A 22,385-nucleotide genomic window follows, 5' to 3' on the forward strand; every position below is an offset into this window, starting at 1 on the left:
TATAAAATAGCTAAAAGTTAAAATAGAGTCTGCTAAAGTTGCTCTTACTAGTGTAGTTAGTATGTTTTTGAGTTGAACTTGGTTGCTAACAGACTGTAAATATATCAGTCCTCTTAAAGGCAACCGTGAGTTCTTAATTGTAGCTGTTGGTAGGAGTAGCACATCAGTCTTTCTGATGTAGTAGTGATTGTGTGTTCTGCAACATTTCATGATTAACAGAATTGTCAACTGAATGAATCAGTTCCATGTGTTGATATCTGAGAAATACTCCTTGAAATGGTTTTCTTGTAGTTTCTTTTTTTGTTTTCTTGTTATTCAGACTATCTTGAACTAACTTAGTGCATATATGTTTGTGAAATCTCCTTATTAATCATCACTAATATACAGATTCTTTTATTGTTTGATTTTAATTATCAAAAATGTAAAAGTGAGGAGCAGTGGGAGTAACATCCTGCTGAATTATAACTTATACCTTTGAGTCTTATATCGTTGCAATCACTTTGCACTTTTGCTGTAAGTTATAGTGGTGTGATCTACATATCCATGATACATTATGAATGAACAAAATTTTGAAGCATTGTGTCATTATCTTCATTCAAAATATTTATCTGCAAAGTGTATAGAACTACTTATGTTTCAGGTAATCATGAATCAACCTTGAGTTTGAGATATAATTATTGGTATTGGTTTATAGATTCATGTTTGTGGCTTGACATATCTAACAATTAATCAGTGTTAACAATTGGTCCGTACTAACTGCTAAGGGTAAGACCAGAAACTACTGCATTTACGTTGTATTAACTTTATGCTGCCGAGGTAGTTGTGTATGCAAAGTGACGTGCTGATACAGTGATACATGTTATATTTTTCCTTAAGTGAGAGATATTCATGCACTGTGACGCATTTGTATGAACATGGTGTCTCATTTGAATACAATTATCAACAAGCAAACTAAGTTCCACACTGCAGGCGCATCGAAAATTCACAAAATCCTCCAACGAAAAATACTAATGTACCTCCTCAGCAGCTGCATATATAAGCCACCTCCAGACCTCCAAGTCCAATAAAACCAACCAAAACCGCCGGATACACCCTGCATTTTCATCAATCAAAGGCATAAACAAGTAAACAACTAACACGTACAGTGAATTCAATTGACCTGGAATCGCTTGTTTCCATCGAGCCGAAGAACTTTTCGTTGGGTTGAGTTTTTGTTTTTCTTTAATTTAAGTTTATCCAATCCAGCTTGTTTGCTGTTACTCCAAACACTGATTGAAGATCTGAGCCTTCAAATCCAATCTGTTTCCATTCCAATCGAAGTCTGACATGGATACTAATCTTTTCCAGTCAGGTCTACCAAACACGACCTAAATCGCTAGCATAAAATTACAATACATGAAAATCATTCTTGCTCATATAGTTTAAATCTTCAAATCATTCATAAGAATGTCTTTGGATGAACAGAACACTAGTTGGCACGTAATAAAACTGAAGCCAAGTAATGCCAAAATCTGGGAGAAGCAAAACGCTCCAGAACGAACGTTAACGACATGTCGCTCGTTTAAGACAAACGACTATAATGCGCGCTAGGCGGTGACACATGGCGTTGGACTAGAGGGACAGAGGGCCCACCCTTTAAAATGAAAAGGCAAAAGAAAAAACTGAATCAGTGAGTGTTCTCTGACGCCGCCGTGCTCCACACACCGGCGGATCCGATGGCTCCGATTCCGCCTAGGTAACTTCGGCCTCCCTCTCTCAATTTCAAGAACGAGTTTGTATGAATGAATCGAATTCCTATATGTGAAAAGAAAGTGACGAAATTACGTACGGTGGCAGATAAGGCGGAGGAAACGTGGAGGAGGGTTTAGGCGTATCGGACGCTGGCTTACAGCTTCTGTTTCAAATGGTTTAGGCAGGAGCCTGCTTCATATATAGGATTGTTTAATAAACAGCTTGATCTTATTTTGTGTTGGCCAAATGATGTGTTCAAACCAAGGATTTGCTTAAAGAGACGAAGCAATGGCCTCCAATCTTTGATGGAAGCAATGGCCTCGCTATCTATCTATAATGAAGGTACCACAAGCAACCTAAACAGTGAGCATAAGCCCTATCCAACAGTAAATTTACGTCATTTTACTTCCATTCATCGTTTTAGGGAGTAGTTTCTGCTAATTAACTCCTGAGCCTGCGTGCAGTTTTGAAGTTAGCTAGCTAGGATCGAACTCTTGTGTCTTAGCTTTGCCTGCAAGCCTTGCATTCCCTTGCAGGGAGAAGCAGATTAGCCATAGTCGAAATACCGATGAAGGCATTCCGAGTAGGGAAAATCAGCCATACTTGAAGTCTATGACTGATTGAAAGACATACGTGCTGATGGATGGCTGTAAAAGTAATGATCAGAGTTTCTTGTGTGGTTTTAAGTGTTTCATCAACAAATGAAGAAGAATATAATAACGGCAACAAGGCATGCACATATAGACCAAATTGTTTAAGCAAAGAAAGTATAGGTAAATTGATGGCCAAATATTGGTGAAAATAACTAAACTTTCATGGAAATATATAAGATAGTACCTGATTTTTTTTTATAAGCAAATAAAAACAAGGGGAAAAGGAATATATAGAAAGGAACTGTCTCTAAGGCAGCCTACACTAAGTTGATCAAATCTGATAGCTGTTTACCTCATTATGCATGCCTACAGTTATTTTACATCATTCCATTACAATTTCCTTTGGAACAGCCTTGAGAGGCTGAGCCATTTGTAAAGTGATGCTAAACTTGTCTTCCAAGTTCATAGTCTCAGGTAGAACTCCATCTTCAAGCTTCCAATCAAAGCAGTTAATGAGTGACCCCAACACCAAGTGCAACATTCTCATTGCCAATGGCAAACCTGGACAGATTCTCCTCCCACCACCAAATGGAATAAGCTCAAAGTTATTTCCCATAACATCAATTTGGTTGTCTGATCCTAGGAACCTCTCTGGCATAAAAGAGTTTGGATTGTCCCAAATGCTGGGGTCTCTGCCTATGGCCCAAATATTAACTAGAACTTGTGCACCCTTTGGGACAATGTAGCCCCCGATTTCTACATCTGTTTCAGCTTTTCGTGGAAGAAGCAATGGAGCCACCGGGCGCAGGCGGAAAGTTTCCTTGATAATTGCTTGTAAGTAAGGGAGTCTAGCAATGTTGGATTCCTCAATTGGTTTTCCTTTTCCAATCATTTGATCCAGCTCTTCTTGAGCTTTACAGAGGCACTTTGGGTTGTGTAGTAGCTCCGCCATTGCCCATTCCAATGTGACTGAAGTTGTTTCTGTGCCTGCAACAAATAGAGCCTACAATGTACAGTGAGTCAGTGACTAATAGAAAGTAACACTACACTGCATTGCACGTATCTCATAATTTAGAGAACAGATTATCAGTAGTCAAAGCATTATTGAAGTGAGTATTCAAGAAGAACAGATTGTAGTAGATGGAGAGTAGAGAGTTAAAGACAAACCGATAACAAATGTTCAATAACTTTGGGGTTGTTCAAATCCTCCTCATTTTCCTCTTCTCTGAGGTCTATAAGAGTATCCAACATATCATTACTTGCAACATAATCATCCCCTTTTCTAAATTCCAGTCTTTGTTTGATCACTGATTCAAATAAGCCTAACATCTTGTTATAGTGATTCGTAAAGCGCCGCCTTCTGCCTTGGGGATCAATCTTCTTAAGCACAGGGAAAAAAGTCCCCTAAATTCGGTTTCCCAGCCTCCTCTAGCATACCAGTAGAAAATCTTCTTGAACTCTTTAGTGATCTCGTTGCTGCTACTCGAGTCATCATCTGCCAAATCCACTGAGAAAATAGTTCTTGACAGCAAATTGAGTGAAGTTTTGAAAGCAGCCTTTCCAATATCTACTGCCAAACCCTTTGCCGTGCAGTCATTGACACTAGCTATGAGCTCATGCACTTTCGCTCTCCGGTTTTCTTGGTTGGCATCAAGAACTCTTGTGGCAAAGAGTTGGGAGGTGCATATTTTCCGAAAATTTCTCCACCTTGGTGATACCGGCATCCACGGCAAGCTGTAGTCTGCAAAGGCTTGAATTGCATCTGGGATTGTTCTGTTGCAGAACAATTGGTCATGGATTCGGAGGATTTCTTTGGCCATGGATGGTGAAGAAACTACAATAGTAGTTATCTGGCCTAGTTTCAAAGACATAATTGAGCCATAGTGTTGTGAGAGGTTGGTCAAAGAGATATGAGGTTTGTCTCCAATCTCAAAGAGATTTCCAACCAATGGAAATGGCTTTGGTCCTGGTGGAAGCCTAACTCTGGTTCTTCTATGGAGGGCTTGGATCAAGAACCAGGAGATAAAGCACAGACACAATAGTATAGTACTAGACAAGAAGTCCATCTCTCACTAAACAAATTAGCTTCAACCACAACTCCAGCTCCAACTCCAGCTTCAACAAATTAGCTAACCTATATAATGAGTTGAGCTAGTTTATGAATTATTGATTGTCCTTTCACTTGTTATAGATTTGAAGAGCACAGCTTCTTTCAACAGCGACATAATAGATCTTTTCCAATTATTTGTTGTCATTCGACGCTCTTCTCCCCCCACACACTTGTATCATGTCTCTGTCAGACAATAATTGCTGGATTGAATGATTGGAAACACAGAGGTATGTAAAACAGTTAGCAAGCACAAATTTAAAAGGAAGACTTAGATCAACAACTAACAGCTTTTGCTTGCTAACACAGCCGGCAACTAATAATTCAAATTGTTAGGCAAGATACTTACCATTCTTTACAAATTGTTAGTAGTTGAATCACACTTGTTGTTCATTTGATACGCAAACTAGGAAATTCGCCAACAATTTGCCGAAAAAAACCTAATTAGTGTCGTAAGTCTCCTATTTGTAAGTGAGAGACCACAAGTATAACTCAAACACGACTAGTTCATTACATGAACTCTTGTCCAGAATAGAATTAGGCACGGGTAAAAAATTAAAAATATTGAAGGTTGCTTATTTTACAACCAACGTGGCCTTGATCTAAATCTAACTCGAAATCCAAATCCAAATCTAAACTTAAGCCCAAATTCAAAGGCCCAGAATGCTGTGGTCATGTGAAGATTGTTTAGGAAGATGCTAGCTAAGAAAAAGGTTGACTAGCCCTGAAAAGTTTGGGACAAGCTTTCTAATATTCTATATCAAGTTATTAGTAGCTAAGAATACTATCTCAAACTACTTCTACAGGAAGCTACATTTCCCACATTTCTGTCCTATATAACTCCTCTACCTAGACTTGCATTTGCAATCCATCTCAACAAGCAAAGCAAAACACACAGCTTCCTCCACTACCCTAAACCAGAAAACAAATTCGATTTCGTACCAGTTTTTGGCATTGAAGATGGTTTCTCTAGCAAGCATGCCTTCAACAACATCAGTTCTATCAACCTACACTGCATTTGCTGCTGCAGCAATGCTGATCAGGACAGTGATCAGTGAGGTCCAGACTATAGTCGGCCAGTTCATACCTCAAAAATTCCAAGACAAAATCATTGCCACACTTGCAGGCCTATTCGGTAACCTCCCTAATTCTCAGATGACTCTGATCATTGATGAAAGTGATGGCCTCTCCACTAATGAAGTTTACCAGGCTTCAGAACTCTACCTAAGCTCAAGGATCACTTCCTCCATTGATCAACTTAAGGTTTCCAAGTCCCCGCGCCAAAACAACTTCTCTATCACCATAAACAAAGGTGAAAAGCTAACTGATGAATTTGAAGGAATGCAGTTGAGGTGGGAATTCTGTTGTTCTGAAACCAAACAGACGAGCATGGACTTTGAAAGCTACAGCTCATCGATGGAAGTAGTTCAGCACAAGTCAATTCAGCTCAGTTTCCATAAGCAATACACAGAAAAGGTATTAGGCACTTACCTGCCATATGTAGTGCAAAGATCAAAAGCAATAGTAGAGGAAAACAAGGTGGTGAAACTGCATGCGCTTGGACACTTCGGTGGAGAATATGCTACCGGTCCCTGGAGTTCGGTCATCTTTGAACATCCATCAACTTTTGACACGTTAGCAATGGACCCAATGCTGAAGAAGGAGTTGATTGCTGATTTGGACAGGTTCGTGAAGCGAAAGGAGTTTTATGGCAGAGTAGGCAAGGCATGGAAACGAGGGTACTTGTTGTATGGTCCTCCTGGCACTGGAAAGTCAAGCTTGATTGCAGCCATGGCTAATTACCTCAAGTTTGATATCTATGACTTGGAGCTTACATATTTACAAAGCAACTCGGAGCTCAGAAGACTGTTAGTCTCCACCGCGAATCGATCAATCATAGTGATTGAAGATATTGACTGCAGCATAGAATTGAAGGACAGACAAGATAGAGGAACCAACTCCAGTGACAGCCAGGTAAGTCGATAGCATAATATCTAGCAACATATATGATGTAGCAAAAGTGTAACTCTGCAAATGAATGAATGATTCTCTTTTTGACAGTTGACGCTATCCGGATTGCTTAATTTCATCGATGGTTTGTGGTCAAGCTGTGGAGATGAGAGGATAATCGTGTTTACCACCAACTACAAGGACAAGCTAGATCCTGCATTGTTGAGACCAGGCCGTATGGATATGCATGTTCACATGTCCTTCTGCACACCTTGTGGATTCAAAACCCTCGCTCATAACTACCTTAAAGTAACGACTCATCATCTCTTCAGTGAAATTGAAGAACTCATAAAGGATGTTGATACGACTCCAGCAGAGATTGCAGAAGAACTCATGAAAAATGAAGACGCCGATATAGTGCTGGAAGGACTTGTTAAATTCCTGAAAAAGAAGAAAGAGATGAACTGCAGTGGGGAAGCCAATGTTGAAGAAACAAAAGAAAACAATGAACTAGAGGAATAATGTGGAACCACCATCGAGAGAATTATCGAACGTACCTTACTAGGAAGTTTGCTTGAAAAATCCATTCCCATCAATTGAATAATGTGTATTTCAATCCTGCCAATATTAATCTGAAGTTACAACTTTTCCAGTTGTTCTGCTTAGTCAGTCCCTAACAGCAATTACATACAACACAACAAAGCAATTATTATTACATATTTCAAGACATGGCCTAAAAACACTGGGAAGAGCTTTGTGTGAAAACAGTACTCGGTTTACTCTATAATAACTAACTACTTGGATATAATACTTCATACATAATACATGTATTCCTAGCCGAAAGAGAAGTGCTAAACCAAAATCCATAGATTACAGGGGGCCTGTACATTCTGCTCTTTGGAAAAGAAAAAGAAAATAACTACGAATAAGAAGCGGTCGGAAGAAATAAGATGGTACAACAGACATTTACAGCACAGTGGGACTCAAGTAACTCAACACTGGTAAACAGAATAGCTTTTGCTCTTCCATAAGAAGCTAAAAGCTTTGCCCATCTTTCTTTTTGAGATGGATTTGCATAGCGGCTTTGATTCTGGGGGCGGAGCGGGATGGCTGTCATTTGGTTCACAGAGTTGCACCTTCTCCTCCGGAGGTGGTTGGTCTCTTTGTCTCTGCTCACGAAACAACATTAACAGCTTCTGAGCTTTGTCTTTTCCTCTTGATGTTCCATTAACGGACATCGACACCAATGCAGGAATTACCCCTTCCTGCAGGACCATCTGACTGCATTTCTCATTCCCATTACACAACATATAGAGACACGAGACGGCTTGTTCCTGCTCAATGGGTTGCTCAGCCTCCAGAAGTGCTGCTAGTGCACTGATAAGCTTCGTATTTGAAATAATTTCCTCTTTTGCCGAATAACTTGAAGCCAAATTTATCAAAACAGCTATACATTTTTCTGTCCATGAATTTTCACTAGAGTCTGCAAGAAGGGATTGCAAACCGTTGATGATACTGGCTGAAAGAAGATTCGGAATGTTTGAGGGAATGCTAGAAAGGTTGTATAGAGCATGGAGAGCATCAAGCTTGCATTGAGTTCCAGCATTGGTTTGAAGGAGTTGGGTTAAGAAAGGGACAGCAGGGCTTGTGCCGATTAAAGGCTTGGCTTCTTCAAGGCAGGAGAGATTCAGATAAAGGGCTGTTGCAGGTCCATGAGAACTAGGATAGGAGATCATTTCTTCCAGCAATGATATTACTCTGGACGCTAGCATTGTCTCCTTATTTCTGGAAGAAAAAAAATATCAACATTTCAAAATTATTAGTAGATTTCCCAAGATCAGAGAAGCATGAAATTGAAGAAAAAGAATAAGACATGGATGTTACTATGAAATTGCACAGCATCGGAATTCAAAATCTAAAAAAGAGAACCAAAAGTGACCCTTGCAGGAAAGCAACTCTAAAGACGTCAACAGATAATTTTAATTCACCCCATGCCCTTCCTTTATCTCAATTAACAGTCCCAGCACTCAATAAGACCGACTAATCTAGAGTTTGTCTCCACTGAGACAAAGCATTCTAGATATCAACTGAAAAGGTAGCATACAGTGCCCACTAAACTGATAGTCGGAACCATTTACAGCTCATTTGCTCCCCCAAATAAAAAATACTCCCTGCGATGCAGCTTTCTTTCTAACAATGTTGCCTCTCATTTTTTAAGCATTCAGTAACCCTGCTAAAACACTATCATCCAAAGCAAGCGGTCACATTTTGGTTCTTTCAAAATCAAATCAAATAATAAAACAATACCTGTTATTATTAACAGCAAGATTGAATAGAGCCATAGCTCCACTTTCCTGAGCGAAAACATTTGCTTCACGCACAGCTGAGTTCAGAAATTGTAGAAGTGCTTCAACAAATCCATTTGCCCCCATGTACATCCTGGCTTCCTCATCATCCTTCAGCAGGAGCCTTATTTGCTCCACCACTTTGCACTTCTTCCTGAAGTCCTCCCCTTCGTTCAAGACAGTTAAAAGATCCTGATAACTCTCAAAAGCATCATGCTCAGATTCTTCTGATGCTGGAGATACCTCTTCCGTTTCATTTCCAACATCCTCCTCTATTGTACCACTCTCCTCTATAGGAACCACTTTAGCACCCTTCAACTTGCAAGAGCCAATACTACCCATAGATTTTGAATTAGTGGACTCAGACTCAGACTCAGAAAATGCCAGCCTCCAGTAGTTGAGGTCAAGCGACTCTGGTGGGCCATCAGGAACAGAAATTCCATTCTGTTCGCACCAACTAGAAATGAGACCCTTGACACAATAATTGGGAGTTAAAGAAAGATGACTCAGCTTCTGTTGAGTCTTTGGGCAGGTATTATGCCCATCGCTAAACCATTTTTCAATGCAAATCCTTTCATAGGTTTGACCAGAAGCAATGATCACCGGGTCATACATGAGCTGCAATGATATTGGACATCTCAATTCTTCAGGTGGAAGAGCCATCTGACCTGATTTTCTAGTGTTCGACTTGTAACTGAAAGAAGTCTTGAAATTAAAAGAACTGACTTTTGACAGTTGTCTGTCAAATGCTTGACCATTACCCCCAGAACCAGTATCCTCATTAGAACCTTGAACAGTGGGAGAACAGGGTGCAGAGCCCTGTGAATCATTATCATCTGAGAAATCACTTCTAAACAACTTAGAGTACTTTCTCATAAGATGCAATAAATAAGCCACGATTGACTCCTTCCGCTTATCTTCCTCAGCACGGGCTCTCTGGATGAGTTTCTTTAGTGCTCTTCTCTCTCTAAGAGCTGCCGTAGAAGAGGTTATACCAAGCCTGATAGCAGCCTGATGAAAAGATTCTAGCTCGTTAATGTCACTGCAGTTGTCAAATTTTCTCCCTTGCTGAAGCAGCCCAATTATGTCATCACCAACTTGCTTCTCTAAGGGATCAAGTGAGAAGACAGTACATTCAAGTTCACTAAGAACCTCTTGAATCTGGAACAAGTTTGGGAATAGTAGTGTTAAATCACCTCTAATTAACATGGACAAAGGCAGGAGTAAGAGAAAGCCACTAAACAACATACCGTGAATGATAACATCACCCAGTTAATTTCAAGCAATTCAACTAAATAACATTATTAACAAGTAGAAAAACATAACATATGGATGAATAAAGAGAAAAGATGTATTTTAATGTAGCAACAAAATTATCAAATACAAAGATGAATTACATCCAATTGAACACTTGACTTGTTAGACCTCAAGGGTAATAAAGGCTGGGATGACAAATTTCCATATCTATGTATCAATTAGATTACTGACTGATATTCATATCAAACCTTGGGATACCAGAAACATTGTCTACAATTAGTCAATTACCATAACATGAAACTAGAAGAACAATTACCTGACAACCAATAGATTGCGGAACAATATCTTCAACACGCCTGAGACTATCCATGAGAGCAATTCTAGCCTTCTCAAATTTTGAGAGCACAGAATCCCCAGTTATAGCCTGAAACATAAAAAGTAATTTAGCCACTATATGCACTAAAGTAAGTATACTCAGCTATAACTCTTTAGAGTGAGAGTAACATTTATAACACAACTCCCAATCCAATATTAAGGAGAACCTACCAAGTAAAGTTTACTACATTCTGAGCAGTGTTGAAGCACATTCTTAGCCTTTTCAAGCCCTACATGCAATGAACATAAAGCTTGGATGCCAGATTTGCTCCTAGGCCGAGCCGCTTCCAACGAAGGAAAAATTGACATTACTCTGCAATAACTTGCAGAGAGGATCTTGCACATTTCTCCATGCAGCTACAGGAGAAAACAAAACGGAGTCAATCAACTATCAACTACCCTTATCTACAATCTACAACCTCAAGAACAAATTGAAATACAATTTCATCAAACACGGTATCAGAAATTAAAGGTTAGCGTCACCGTTGTTTAAATTCAAATTTTCAGGAAAACCAATTCAAATGTACTCTCCACCCATATCTCATCCATACCTTGGCATCACTTGCAGCAAACAAGCTTTCTTCGACCTCCGTAATATCCATGGATTCGAGCTGACTTGGAACTCTACGACACAAATTTACATCTGCATTGCCAGAAATTCACATTTCAATAAACATACCAAAATCGCAACAGCATCAAGTTTATGACTCATCAACCAAATTGCAAACTCCGCCTTCTTGAAAACTACGCCAATCTTTTCAATTTCAACTAAAATCTCGAAACAGCTAAACAGAAATGAACCCTCCACATCGCCTATCATTCGTACATTAATGAAATCAATGCAATCGGCATACTCCGCTATTCAATTTTACCTCAAAACAAGAAGCCACCGGAAAATGACATTCTCGGAAAACCAAATCCCCGTCCACGAGTCAATAGAAAGCTCGCAAATTATAGAAACCCCAAAAGCCCCCCAGTCCACACTAACAACGACGTTTCCAACCGCAACGCGCCTAACTGCTCTTTGCTTTCGGAAAACAAACCAGATTCAGATGACCGAGCTAACAGCTCGATTTTTATGAGCTAACAGAAATTAAAACGAAAACGGAAACGAATTGGAAAAAAAAGTGGTATTATTAGGGTAAAAGTGGAGCAGCTTTAGGGAGGTTTCATAAACGAGAATTTCCGACAACGCGAAAGGGAAGAGGAGGAGGAGGAGGAGCTAGGGTTTCTGCGGTGATCTGTACTTTCCCATTTCATTTACTTGATTCGAAAATATAGGAGCGATTTTTGCGGGTTTCGGGTCATGAATAAAAAATTAAAATAGGAAATGGAGTTTTGGAAAAGCTTAAAATACGATGGCTAATTGTTTTTTTATTTTTGGTTTTTTTTTTTAAATATTTTGGATATTTTTCGAATTGTTTATTGTTTTTTATCGCCGCATTTGTCTCCCCGGTTCACCGGCCGACAGTTGCCGACCTCCTCGTTTGTCGGTTAGCAGATCTGTCATTAATGAAAAAGAAATGACGAAATTGCCACTGCCACCCCGATTGAATATCTGGTGCCTTTGGGTTTTTAGTGTACCAAGTGTTGTTGGCACTGACGGTGGGTATGAGTGTGTGACAGGTTTCTTTTTCTCTTCTGTTGCAATTTCATGACGTTCCAATTAAGCATAATTTATGTATTAACATTCAAACACTTTAATTAAAGCTAGTAGAACATACTTTGGTGGTCGGATATCTTCTGGAAATTTAACAAGTTGATTTGGACTCGATTAGATAAAGCTAGGTTTGGATCGTTACTAATAATAGTGTTGAAAAATAGATCGGATTTTCTAATGTGCATTAAACCGTTCAGTACGCTCCAAAAACATTAAAAATAAATCAGATTACGATTGAGCTAGATATTGGTAAATGTAGTAAAAGCTAGTTTTCGTTATCTTTCTTGATTACTAGTAACATTATTAAACTATGGAACATAGCTAGTTTGGCGGATGATAAATGTGATTAAGAACCATGTTTGGTATATTTTAACATGTACACAAAGTTTAATTATTTATTATTAGGTAGATAAAAAAATTCAAATTATCGCTATATTATTAAGCCACTAAATTAATGTAAGTACAAAGTTCAAGCTTATAGGGAGTGGTTCTAACAAAGACCACTAAGTCAAGGACTTATTCGTTTTACCCATTTTTCAATCGCATATTCATATCTCGACCGTTTAGTTTATAGATATATATGAGTACATCATCTTTACAAATTTTCATTTAAATTGAAAATCGTTAAAGCATTCATAAATGTGATTTACCAGTTATAAACTTGAACGGCTCCTGTTTGACAAATTTGGATCGTCCATTAATTTGATTTAGTTCAATTCTTTAACGATCATCAATTTGGCTTAAAATTTGTAGAAGTGATCTACTTATATAGTCCTAAAAATTGAACGGTTGAAATAAAAAAATGTGATTGAAAAGTTGGTGCGATAAACGATTTAATGAGAAAGTCTTCAACAAGTCATCATCAACTTAGTGATCCTCATTAGAACCACTCCCCAAACTTCTATATGTAACTAGCAAGGGGACTTATTGAATAATTGTTGATAATTTTAGTTATAAATTCAATAGTGGTTGGATATTAGTGATACATTGTGTGACCGTTTTTAAGTTGATATATTTTTTAGCTCATTTCTATTTTAGCAGGAGTTTTGTGACAATTTGCTTAATCGATCATTGCTCTTCTCTTTATTCTTCATTAGACGGTTCGGATGGACTTCGCCGTGCTTCCATTATCGAATTTAAACATAAATATACTTTTGTAACCTTATACTGTTTACAATTAACACAAAAACACATAACATACTAGCAACAATGACATTTCTTTTTCTCTTGAAAAAGGGTGTGTAGGAATACCCACATTTAGTAAAAAAAATTGATAGGCACTTTTTTTTTTGATAAAATAGGCACTTTTGTTGCTCCAAAAGTTTTGAGTTATTGATGGTCCTATAATTCCAAAGAAATTGTCATAGCAATTGGATCAAACTCATACTCCACATTAAGTTAGCTAAGCACCAATATATTCTTAATCTCCAATCACTCACTAATGGGACTGTTGCGTCACTGGCAGTGTCGAGAATCCACGTGCAGTTTGGGGCATTTACGTAAATCGAGGCTTGAGGTGATTGCATTGGCAGCGGATGTCTCCGTGCGGGAGTACGGGAGCAAGAGACGTCAAATGTGTGTGATTATAAACAATATAGGCTCGGAATCCTTCCACGTGGTGCTGTTTTTCACCACCCATTTTAACTGTCTCTTCCACTCTTGCCATCTCCCGCGTTAGATCCGTCATTCGCGGGAACTTTAACTGTTGTTTACCACCCAATTGGCGGTAAAAAGGGTTAAAATGGTATATCTTGGAAGTGAGGTAACAGGTCACATTGGTTAATTAGCAAGTTAGACTAATCTCTTGTCATAGATACACAAATCAAAAGACATCTTAAACTTGCTGGCCATAAACTAGTGTGAGTTTAGACTCGAACTCTATGCATGAGAGTTTCATACTCGGTAGGCAGCTCGACTAATTGTACTATAGTAGGATGGTTATCTCTTCGATTATTTGATTCACATGAATACAATTTAGTAAAATGTTTAACTTAAAAATGCAAGTGACCTAAAAAAGAGGCTGACCGACAAAATTCATCTCGCAATGTCATATTTGACACGATTTGAGTTAAAGATGGACGGTTTTTATTTGTTTGCCACAGAGTACGTGTGATGAACAAAAAAGTTGTAGTGACTAATTATGATATGAGTTATACCATAAGTTGATTGAGTTCAAGCTTACTCATAAATCAAGTGACACATAACGCAAATAAACTTTGAAGGCGCGTTTTGTGGTAATACATTATTTTTCTTATGTTTTACGATACCATAGTAAATTTATTCGCAATCAAATGTAGACAAACGTATTGAGTGATAAGAATGTTATAATATCATGACAAATAATAGCATCTAAATCTAAACACCTTACGTAGTTAAAAAGAATTAAACTTGTAAAGCTCTTAAGCAGATTTAGGTTGGAGAAAACACTTCACACTAGCTATGCACGACCTGTATAGCCACGAAACCTATTTATCAAAAGAGAGCATAGTTTCTCATATTGTTGGTACCAGATGGAACTTTAATTGTTTAATATGTAATAATATGCATTAAGATTCAGATCATATGTACGTGGTGTTAATGGATTCCTTGATCGAGAGTATAAGATCACGAGTAACTGGAAAAGAGAACATTAGAGGATCACACGTCTATTGAAAACAAGTAGCATAAAATATCTTTCCAAAATATCACAATCGATCTTCGAAGTCAAATATATCGATTCTGTGATAGGAAACATCATCTGTTGGAAGATCACACCACTACACATCTTTTTTCACAGTTGTGTTGTCTTAATCTACTCATGAAAGGAGACTTAAAGGGAATAGGAATTAGAGAGAGGAATTAAGGTGTGGTTTTGTTGACCTCTAACTGGGATTTGTCTTCCTCCTTTTCTTCTATGTTTTCTTTTTTCTCTATATGTTTAGTTTAGGAGAAAATTATTCATGTAGAATGACAAAACAAATAAACAATAGTCAAGAGTAGTCCCATAGGTTTTAATGCAGAGTATACATACACAAGAACGTACCTATACACGTTTATATATGTATATATATATATATATCTGCCCGGTACGCGTACGTGGCAGCCATGTAGCTTTGACATTAATTCTTCGCTGCTGGCTCTGGTCGCTTGCAGCTTAATTTAATTTGCATGATGCTCCTAACAATATGTCAATATAGTTTGAATTTTCTGCTAAAATCCAACATTTTCATTTTTCACGATGAATAAATTAATCCAAGGTTTTCAATTTCTGCTTAGATCGAGCTACACGAAATGGTCGGTTTGAGCATGTTGGAGTTGAAATCAAAGCACATGTTCATGTCTCCCCTTGATCGATCTCTATTATTATTCTCGTCATTTTTTGTGTGTGTATCCAACATGATGCAGTCTCTATTATCAGAAAGTTTTTTCTTTTACTATATCAAGCATACTATTCGATGTTTTCATTTGATAATTGATTCATAGATGGATTGAGGAATGAGGAGGACTGGTGGTGGCGATGATAACAACAGCAAAATTACAGACTGATGAGAGTTTCTTAAAATTTTCCAACACGTACATACAAATGAATGATAAACAAGTTTAAGATAATAATCGATTAGCTATTCCATGATGCCGTATTTAGAGTTTCAATACTCTAAAACATAGTAAAATATACGTTACTATTACTACAAACGTAAACCATGTATCATCCACTATGTGTTCGTACACGGTTTTGGCTCTCTAATACTTCACCACTCTCTCAAACTGTTATCTATCAGATGCCTGAGATGAAGTCCATAGGCGACTAATTATATATGCTGAAATGTAGCAATGTACAATAAAGTACATATACCAGAAATTGTTCTGTAATAACAAAATTATAATATATATGTATTTATACATGTATGTATATATATAACAAATAATTCAATAAAGCCAATACTACAAAGCTGCGTATTTTTGGACTTCAATACTTGAATAGCACCAGACAAAATGAGGACAATTTTCGAAATAATACTGTCCTTAATCAGTTATGGGCAGATGCATGGGAGATCTTCTAGATGTGCATGGGTCAAAACTGTTACGACGACCAACCAACCCTCGAGTGGTCGAGCCATATCCTTTGGCAAGTCAAAGTCATACAATATCCTTTTGATCATCTTAAATTCTTAATCATCACTAGCTACTTTGTTCACCCTAAGCTAAGAGGTAAAATTAACAACCTCAAAGATGCCCAAAGACTAAAAACACAATGATCTAGCTAGGTTCTTTTCTTGCTTTTTTGCCGTTAGCAAAACGTGTTGCAAACTTTTGTGAAAAATTTCAAATGCATCAAACTTGAACACTGACAGATTATCAAGTAAAATACAATTTTTTCTGACGTTTAGAACAAATACGTGAATGCCGAAGCACTAGCGAAGCCAGAGAATGCACAAGAGGGTGGCCAATATAAGAGAAGATTATAGTAAATATAAACCTTCTAAATTAGCTAAATTCCAAACACAAGATACTTATAAAATCAAGTTTTTGAGAGGTGCCATGACACCTCTTGGTCTGTATTTAGCTCCGACAGTGTGCCGAAGACATTTTCTGTTGTAGTGCATGCGTGTCATTAGATACATAAGTCGGCTAAAGCTAATCGAATTTAAACATGTGTGTAGGGTTAGAGGAGGAGAAAAGGTATTTATGATAACCTAGCTAGTAAAGAGCTGGATTGAGAGAATAGATGTGCAAACTACGCATCATCACAAACCATACACAGGTCTTTTCTAGCTCATCAGGCTTAGCAAGACATCATCATCATTAGGTATGGTCCTCATGATAGTGCCCCGTATATATCATCGCATTACAAGGTTGACCGCGTTCGCTTTATTTCGTTTCCCTTGCTACTTAGCTGGTGTCGACATGATCGAACATCCATGCATTCATTTTTGCCATAATTGAGTCCATCTGTCTTTATATTTCGGTGCAATAGTGTTCCAAGGTTCGGTACTGTATAACTTGTTGATCAAACTAACTAATGTCGTAATGTTGACAGGAAATGGTGTTCATGTTTCGAACACCATTCCGCGTGTATCATATTGATTAGTAATACAAGTATTCAAATTTATGTTCCGGACAAATATCTTAAATCCGATTTGCGATTCATCCACTCCTACACTATATATCCTCGAAGAGCTAGGATGAAACCGGAAATTGGTTTCCCTAATCGTAGGAAATTACTCTCATCAAAGAATCTTGATTGGAATGATATGGACTTGTGATTTTATGAAGACATTAGATAGAGTTACCAACCTATTACGTACTGGTGAGTCATAAATTGCATGTGATCGTCAAAGTGTTTGCAATGTCCACGTTCTTTGCATGAAAACTACTCAAACAATTAATGGTGTTCTAAAGCCAGCGGCACCAACGGCATTTATAATTATATAAACAAAATAAATATAAGTTAAATATAAGATTGTGTCAAAATTTACAACAACAGCTGGTTTGCCCGAGAGGTTAAGGGGGCAGACTTAAGATCTGCTGCACATAAGTGCGCATGGGTTCGAACCCCATAGCCAGCAATTTCATTATATTTTGCTTTTATTTTTATATTACAACTTATTGGGCCGATTACACTTTTCTAAACCACAAAGCCCACTACTCGCAGTTTCCCTTTTCCTCCTGAACAAGTTAACAAAAACCCAGACTATATAACCAGTCGGACCAAAAAAATAAAACAAAAAACACACACACTAATTTCTTTTCTCGATCTTGAAGAGACTGCGTTCTTCATCGTCTTCGTTTTTCAGAGCTAACAATCGCCAAGGTACTCTCACAAACCTCATCTTCTCTCCAATTTGATTTGAAATTCGTGAAAGGATTTACGAAGTAGAACAGATCGAACAAGGATTTCGATTTGTAGGGTTTTAATTTTTGCGCAATTTTCACTTCGATTTGCAGAGGCTTTACGATTATGAGGCAGCTCGACTTCAGCAGTCTCCAGACCACCGCGCCGTTGCTCGGCGATAGCAGCGGGTTTTCTGGTGGGTTTCCCGGTGACTTTTCAGCTGCGCCGTCGTTTGAGGTCCCTGTTACTGATGATGTGAGTTTCCGTTTGCTCGGTTAGGCTTTGATTTTAGGGTTTTATGTTGGTTTAGGGCTTGGTTTAGGTTTTCGTTGCTGATTGTAAGGTTTATGTTTTGGTACTGTTTCAGTTTGATGGATTTCAGAAAGAAGCTAGAGATATGGTGAAGTCGAAGAAGGGGACTACCACTCTTGCCTTTATTTTCAAGGACGGGGTTATGGTGGCGGCGGATTCTCGAGCTAGCATGGGAGGATATATATGTAATGCTTTAGCTCTTTGTTTTCGTTTTGGGATGTGGAATGTGAATGTAGTAAATGTAGGCTTATGATGCTGTTTGTTTAATGTTTTGCAGCGTCTCAGTCTGTGAAGAAGATTATCGAAATCAATCCTTACATGCTTGGAACTATGGCTGGAGGAGCTGCTGACTGCCAGTTTTGGCATAGGAATTTGGGGATTAAGGTATTATACATAGTTTCGAATGAGTTTTTGTTTGGAACTTGTCAGATACGATTAATGCTGAATTGGTATGCTTTCCATGTTGCTATTACACGAACAATGGAAGAAGAGAGTGGATGGTTATAACCATTAGTATACGAATAACCTACTAGTTGTATTATAGGTGTTGTTTGTTACCTGCTTTAGTCTGTTAAATGGTATAGGAACCATCTATTTTTTTCATTACATGTTTTTTAAAGAAAAGAAATTTTAACACTGTGACTATATATATATAGAAGAACTAACTTACAGAGTAGTTTTTTTTTCCTATGTGGTAGTGCTAAACGTAATGGCATCTTAGTTGTGCTCACTATGTTATGCTTCAACCAATATGAGTGTCTGTATCACTGGACTGTGCAAATCAAATAGTAACTGTACAGTGGTTGATACATACAATATTGAGAGACAGAACAGTTTCCTCATTGTGTGATTTTTCTACTATTTTGTACACATAGGATTTAGCCTTGATGTTCACAAGCCATCTGTTGCTAGGTCTAATGCATCATTCTTTTTCCGAGAGGCATTAGTGAGTACACATGGTTTGTGCATCCTATTAGCTTCACCTACAAAAGGGATTTACTTGGGCCTTTTACTTTGATTTAGTAAAATGGATTGTTAAGTGTATTCTTTTTCTCTTATATGGATTACTGATAAACAATTGTTTGATATAATTCAGTGCAGACTTCATGAATTGGCAAACAAGCGCAGAATTTCGGTTACAGGTGCGTCCAAGCTCCTGGCCAACATTCTGTACTCTTACCGTGGCATGGGTCTGTCTGTTGGAACAATGATAGCTGGTTGGGATGAAACGGTAATGGATTAGAATCTTGTCAAACAAAGTTTCTCAAGCAGTTATCTTGATTAATATCATCAGGCATTTATCTAATTCCTATGTATGCTTTCTTGGTGCAGGGTCCTGGACTTTACTATGTGGACAGCGAGGGAGGAAGGTTGAAAGGCATGCGGTTTTCAGTTGGATCTGGTTCACCATATGCTTATGGTGTCCTGGATAACGGGTATGCCTTTTTGTGTTTTCAAAGCTATTGTTTCTGAAAAATTGCGTTTTTCAAGAATGAAAGTGTTGTACTCTCCAATGATCAACCATTCAAAGATGTGTAACAAGCAGTTTCTTGTGTCATAAGTAAAAATAAGAACGGCAAGTGCATATGATTAAGTTAGAGAATGTCTTGCAAGATTGTGGAAATATATTGTGTGTGTGTATTCAATTCTATTCAAATGGCCCTGGGAAGAGAAAAGAGTGGGAGGGATTTGTTAAGAATGGAAAGCTGTTTATTCCTCAGCTTCTTGGTGAGCCCTGGTGGATCTGTGACTGGATTATGAATTGATTCATGTACTTCGCCTTGATGCTATGTTTGCAGCAAAAGCATGATTGCACTTTTGCTTTGTAGTCAATCGTAACTGTTTCCTGCAAGAAAATGATCAATGGCATCACACTTACTATCTCAACAAGTGCCATAGGGTTAACTCTTTCTTTTCTAGTGGTGTAGAGTTATTTGTGTACATGATATGTCTTCTAACCGTGGTTGGGTGCATATGCCAGGTACCGCTATGATATGTCAGTTGAAGAAGCTTCTGAGCTTGCCAGGAGAGCCATATATCATGCAACATTCCGTGATGGAGCTAGTGGTGGAGTTGCCAGCGGTAATTCCTTTGTCCCCCGTCCCCCGCGTCCTCCTCCTCTTCATCTTTCTCGATATGCACTGTCATGATCTAACTGTTTATTGTTTGAAATTTTTGTTTTCTTAATCAGTTTACCATGTCGGTCCAAATGGGTGGAAAAAGCTATCTGGAGATGATGTCGGGGAACTTCACTACGAATACTATCCTGTAACCCCTGAGACCGTGGAACAAGAAATGGTGGAAGTAGGTGCAGCCTAAGAGGACTAGCTAATGGAAGAGGCAGGCAAAGTGCGATTTGAAGAAAGCAAGGCATATGCATTGGGGTGCTATTTTTCTTTTTATTCAACTGAATTAGCATGATGCTGATGTTATTAGATTGGTCATGTCTTGTAATACTGCATCCTGTTTTCTTGTCATAAATATTACATTCCGTTTCTGTACTCTTGCTTGGAACCGCTATGTTCACTTGTGGATGGTCTTATAGGCATTTAAAACGTTTCCCCAAATTCGGTTTTGATGTGAAGTCTATCCCTATCAAATTTCTTATAGGCTTTGATGTGTTTATTGTTTGAGAATTGAGAATTGAGATAGACAGCATCGCTCAAAAATGAAATTGACTATAAAGCCACTGAAATCATAAATCATCACCTCGTATGTGACGGTCTTTGCTTCATTGGTTTTAGCTTCGAGACAGGCTTTGATGGTGAGTGAAGATCATTGGTTTGCTACTTTGCTAGACTCTTGAAAATTATCACATAGCTTCATAATACATAAGGATTGGATTTAGGCCAAGCAAGCATAGAAGATGGGAGGATCATAATATAGTAGGGTTCTTGAAGCCAAATGTGGGTTTTCTTTCTTCAAATCATAAGCATAGGTCCTTGAAGCCACTTTCCTTCTTCTAGATGCCCTTTGTGTCTTTTGAATCTTCTTATTGGTCAATGTTGTGCAATGTTAGGCTAGTCATCTGTGTTGAGCAAACCGTGGTAGTAACACATGTCCCTCAAATTGTGTCTGAGCAGAGAGAGGGTGTAGATGAGCAAGAGACAATTGGAGAGCGAAATGAAATTTTGATTGACAATAATACTAGTGTTCATCAAGCCAAGTTTTGTTGGGGTGATTTAGAAAATGAAGAACCCCTTGGTCATCATACATATGCCCAGACTAGGGTGAGTCCTCTGAGTTCCTGGTATGATGAGGGTGAAACTTTGGAAGATGAGAATCTGCTCAAGTCTCTCCTGAAGTCTCAAAAGAAAAAATTGAAGACCAAAAAAGATTCACGAGACCCTTACCCTGCCCGTAATCGGACTCCTGTTGTGCACCTTGATCTTTGATGTGATCGGCTCTCTGCTCTTCTTGTTCATGTTTTGGTTGCCTTTTGATTTCGTTATTTCTTTTCTAAGAGGTTTTGGTTTCATATCCCCCTGTTATATCTTCTTTATTTAATAAAATTTTGATTGCCAAAAAAAAAAAGTGAGACAGCGTCAACAAAGAACCAAGTTCTTTTGGTACAGAGGACCTACTCTTTCCACAATTATAATGAGTGATGTTGAACAACCTAGGAGGCTAGCTAGGGTTGGTTTACAATTCATGCACTATCCATTTGATCCCTTAAGTACAAAGCATTGGGTTATTATTTGTTTTTCATCCTAGCAATTATGTTCCTAATTAAACTTGAATCCTGATGACTTTTCCATCAAGATAACAAACACCAAGGCTACTGAGGGACTGATTGGGAGCTCCCATTTAAAGAAACTTGATAGTTTAGCTATAATTATTTGTTGTTATCTTCATCATTTCTAGTACGTATTCCACCGGAAAGAAAATGATACCTACCAGAAGCAAGATGGGATATCAAACGGTGTTTACAAGCTGGAGAAAGAATTCATGTTCCATCTTTTGTTTGCTTTGTTAGCGTCTAAGCATGTTTTCATGATTGAGATTTCAGAATGAGTTATAATCATTATACGAACTTCCACTCAAGAATAAATAATTAGATTTACATGATTTGCATGAGAAAAAAGGCCTTGTAAAATTACTGGTTCCTCCTGGAAATTTTCATACCATCTTCTTTGAGGCTTGACTATGCTTCACACCCAAAAGGCAGAAATGGGATTAGAAACTATACCAACATGATTCAGAGCTCTAGTAACTGTGATTTTAGCATCCCCTTCATTTTTTT

At 38.1% G+C, this 22,385-nt stretch overlaps 3 protein-coding genes, 1 non-coding gene and 1 pseudogene across 5 annotated transcripts; 3 read left to right on the forward strand and 2 right to left on the reverse strand.

The window, feature by feature from the left end:
- Positions 1 to 2,553: 2,553 nt before the first annotated feature.
- Positions 2,554 to 4,431, reverse strand: LOC101303186 (annotated as a pseudogene). Its single transcript, XR_185520.1, has 2 exons — positions 3,492 to 4,431; positions 2,554 to 3,327 (listed from the first exon to the last, which is right to left on the reverse strand). The product of XR_185520.1 is annotated as a geraniol 8-hydroxylase-like (transcript).
- Positions 4,432 to 5,091: 660 nt separating this feature from the next.
- On the forward strand, positions 5,092 to 6,903 carry LOC101301749 (mitochondrial chaperone BCS1-like). Its single transcript, XM_004310161.1, has 2 exons — positions 5,092 to 6,405; positions 6,493 to 6,903. Exons 1-2 carry the CDS (start codon positions 5,392 to 5,394, stop codon positions 6,901 to 6,903), a joined length of 1,425 nt encoding a protein of 474 aa, XP_004310209.1. The 5' UTR covers positions 5,092 to 5,391.
- LOC101303479 (U-box domain-containing protein 6-like) lies at positions 6,701 to 11,431 on the reverse strand. Its single transcript, XM_004310010.1, has 7 exons — positions 11,231 to 11,431; positions 10,910 to 11,001; positions 10,530 to 10,715; positions 10,300 to 10,407; positions 8,689 to 9,887; positions 6,939 to 8,166; positions 6,701 to 6,822 (listed from the first exon to the last, which is right to left on the reverse strand). The coding sequence occupies exons 2-6, from the start codon at positions 10,958 to 10,960 to the stop codon at positions 7,374 to 7,376; spliced, it is 2,337 nt and encodes a 778-aa protein (XP_004310058.1). The 5' UTR covers positions 10,961 to 11,001; positions 11,231 to 11,431; the 3' UTR covers positions 6,701 to 6,822; positions 6,939 to 7,373.
- A 6,050-nt stretch (positions 11,432 to 17,481) lies between these two features.
- On the forward strand, positions 17,482 to 17,564 carry TRNAL-UAA. The gene has a single exon. It is a non-coding gene; the product is annotated as a tRNA-Leu (tRNA).
- Positions 17,565 to 17,766: 202 nt separating this feature from the next.
- LOC101303771 (proteasome subunit beta type-5-like) lies at positions 17,767 to 20,750 on the forward strand. The gene is made up of 8 exons (XM_004310011.1): positions 17,767 to 17,809; positions 17,946 to 18,085; positions 18,198 to 18,327; positions 18,420 to 18,526; positions 19,239 to 19,373; positions 19,475 to 19,578; positions 20,124 to 20,224; positions 20,334 to 20,750. The coding sequence occupies exons 2-8, from the start codon at positions 17,957 to 17,959 to the stop codon at positions 20,459 to 20,461; spliced, it is 834 nt and encodes a 277-aa protein (XP_004310059.1). The 5' UTR covers positions 17,767 to 17,809; positions 17,946 to 17,956; the 3' UTR covers positions 20,462 to 20,750.
- Positions 20,751 to 22,385: the final 1,635 nt, after the last annotated feature.

The sequence above is a fragment of the Fragaria vesca genome, unplaced genomic scaffold, assembly GCF_000184155.1.
Source record: "Fragaria vesca subsp. vesca unplaced genomic scaffold, FraVesHawaii_1.0 scf0513160_u, whole genome shotgun sequence".
NCBI lineage: Eukaryota > Viridiplantae > Streptophyta > Magnoliopsida > Rosales > Rosaceae > Fragaria > Fragaria vesca.

Coding starts and splice junctions, on each gene's coding strand:
- LOC101301749 (XM_004310161.1), top strand. CDS start 5,392: ATGGTTTCTCTAGCAAGCATGCCTTCAACAACATCAGTTCTATCAACC. Junction 6,406..6,492: donor CCAACTCCAGTGACAGCCAG/GTAAGTCGATAG, acceptor TCTTTTTGACAG/TTGACGCTATCCGGATTGCT.
- LOC101303479 (XM_004310010.1), bottom strand. CDS start 10,960: ATGGATATTACGGAGGTCGAAGAAAGCTTGTTTGCTGCAAGTGATGCC. Junction 9,888..10,299: donor CGCAATCTATTGGTTGTCAG/GTAATTGTTCTT, acceptor AACTTGTTCCAG/ATTCAAGAGGTTCTTAGTGA. Junction 8,167..8,688: donor CTTGCTGTTAATAATAACAG/GTATTGTTTTAT, acceptor TTTTTCTTCCAG/AAATAAGGAGACAATGCTAG.
- LOC101303771 (XM_004310011.1), top strand. CDS start 17,957: ATGAGGCAGCTCGACTTCAGCAGTCTCCAGACCACCGCGCCGTTGCTC. Junction 18,527..19,238: donor ATAGGAATTTGGGGATTAAG/GTATTATACATA, acceptor GATATAATTCAG/TGCAGACTTCATGAATTGGC. Junction 20,225..20,333: donor TAGTGGTGGAGTTGCCAGCG/GTAATTCCTTTG, acceptor TTTCTTAATCAG/TTTACCATGTCGGTCCAAAT.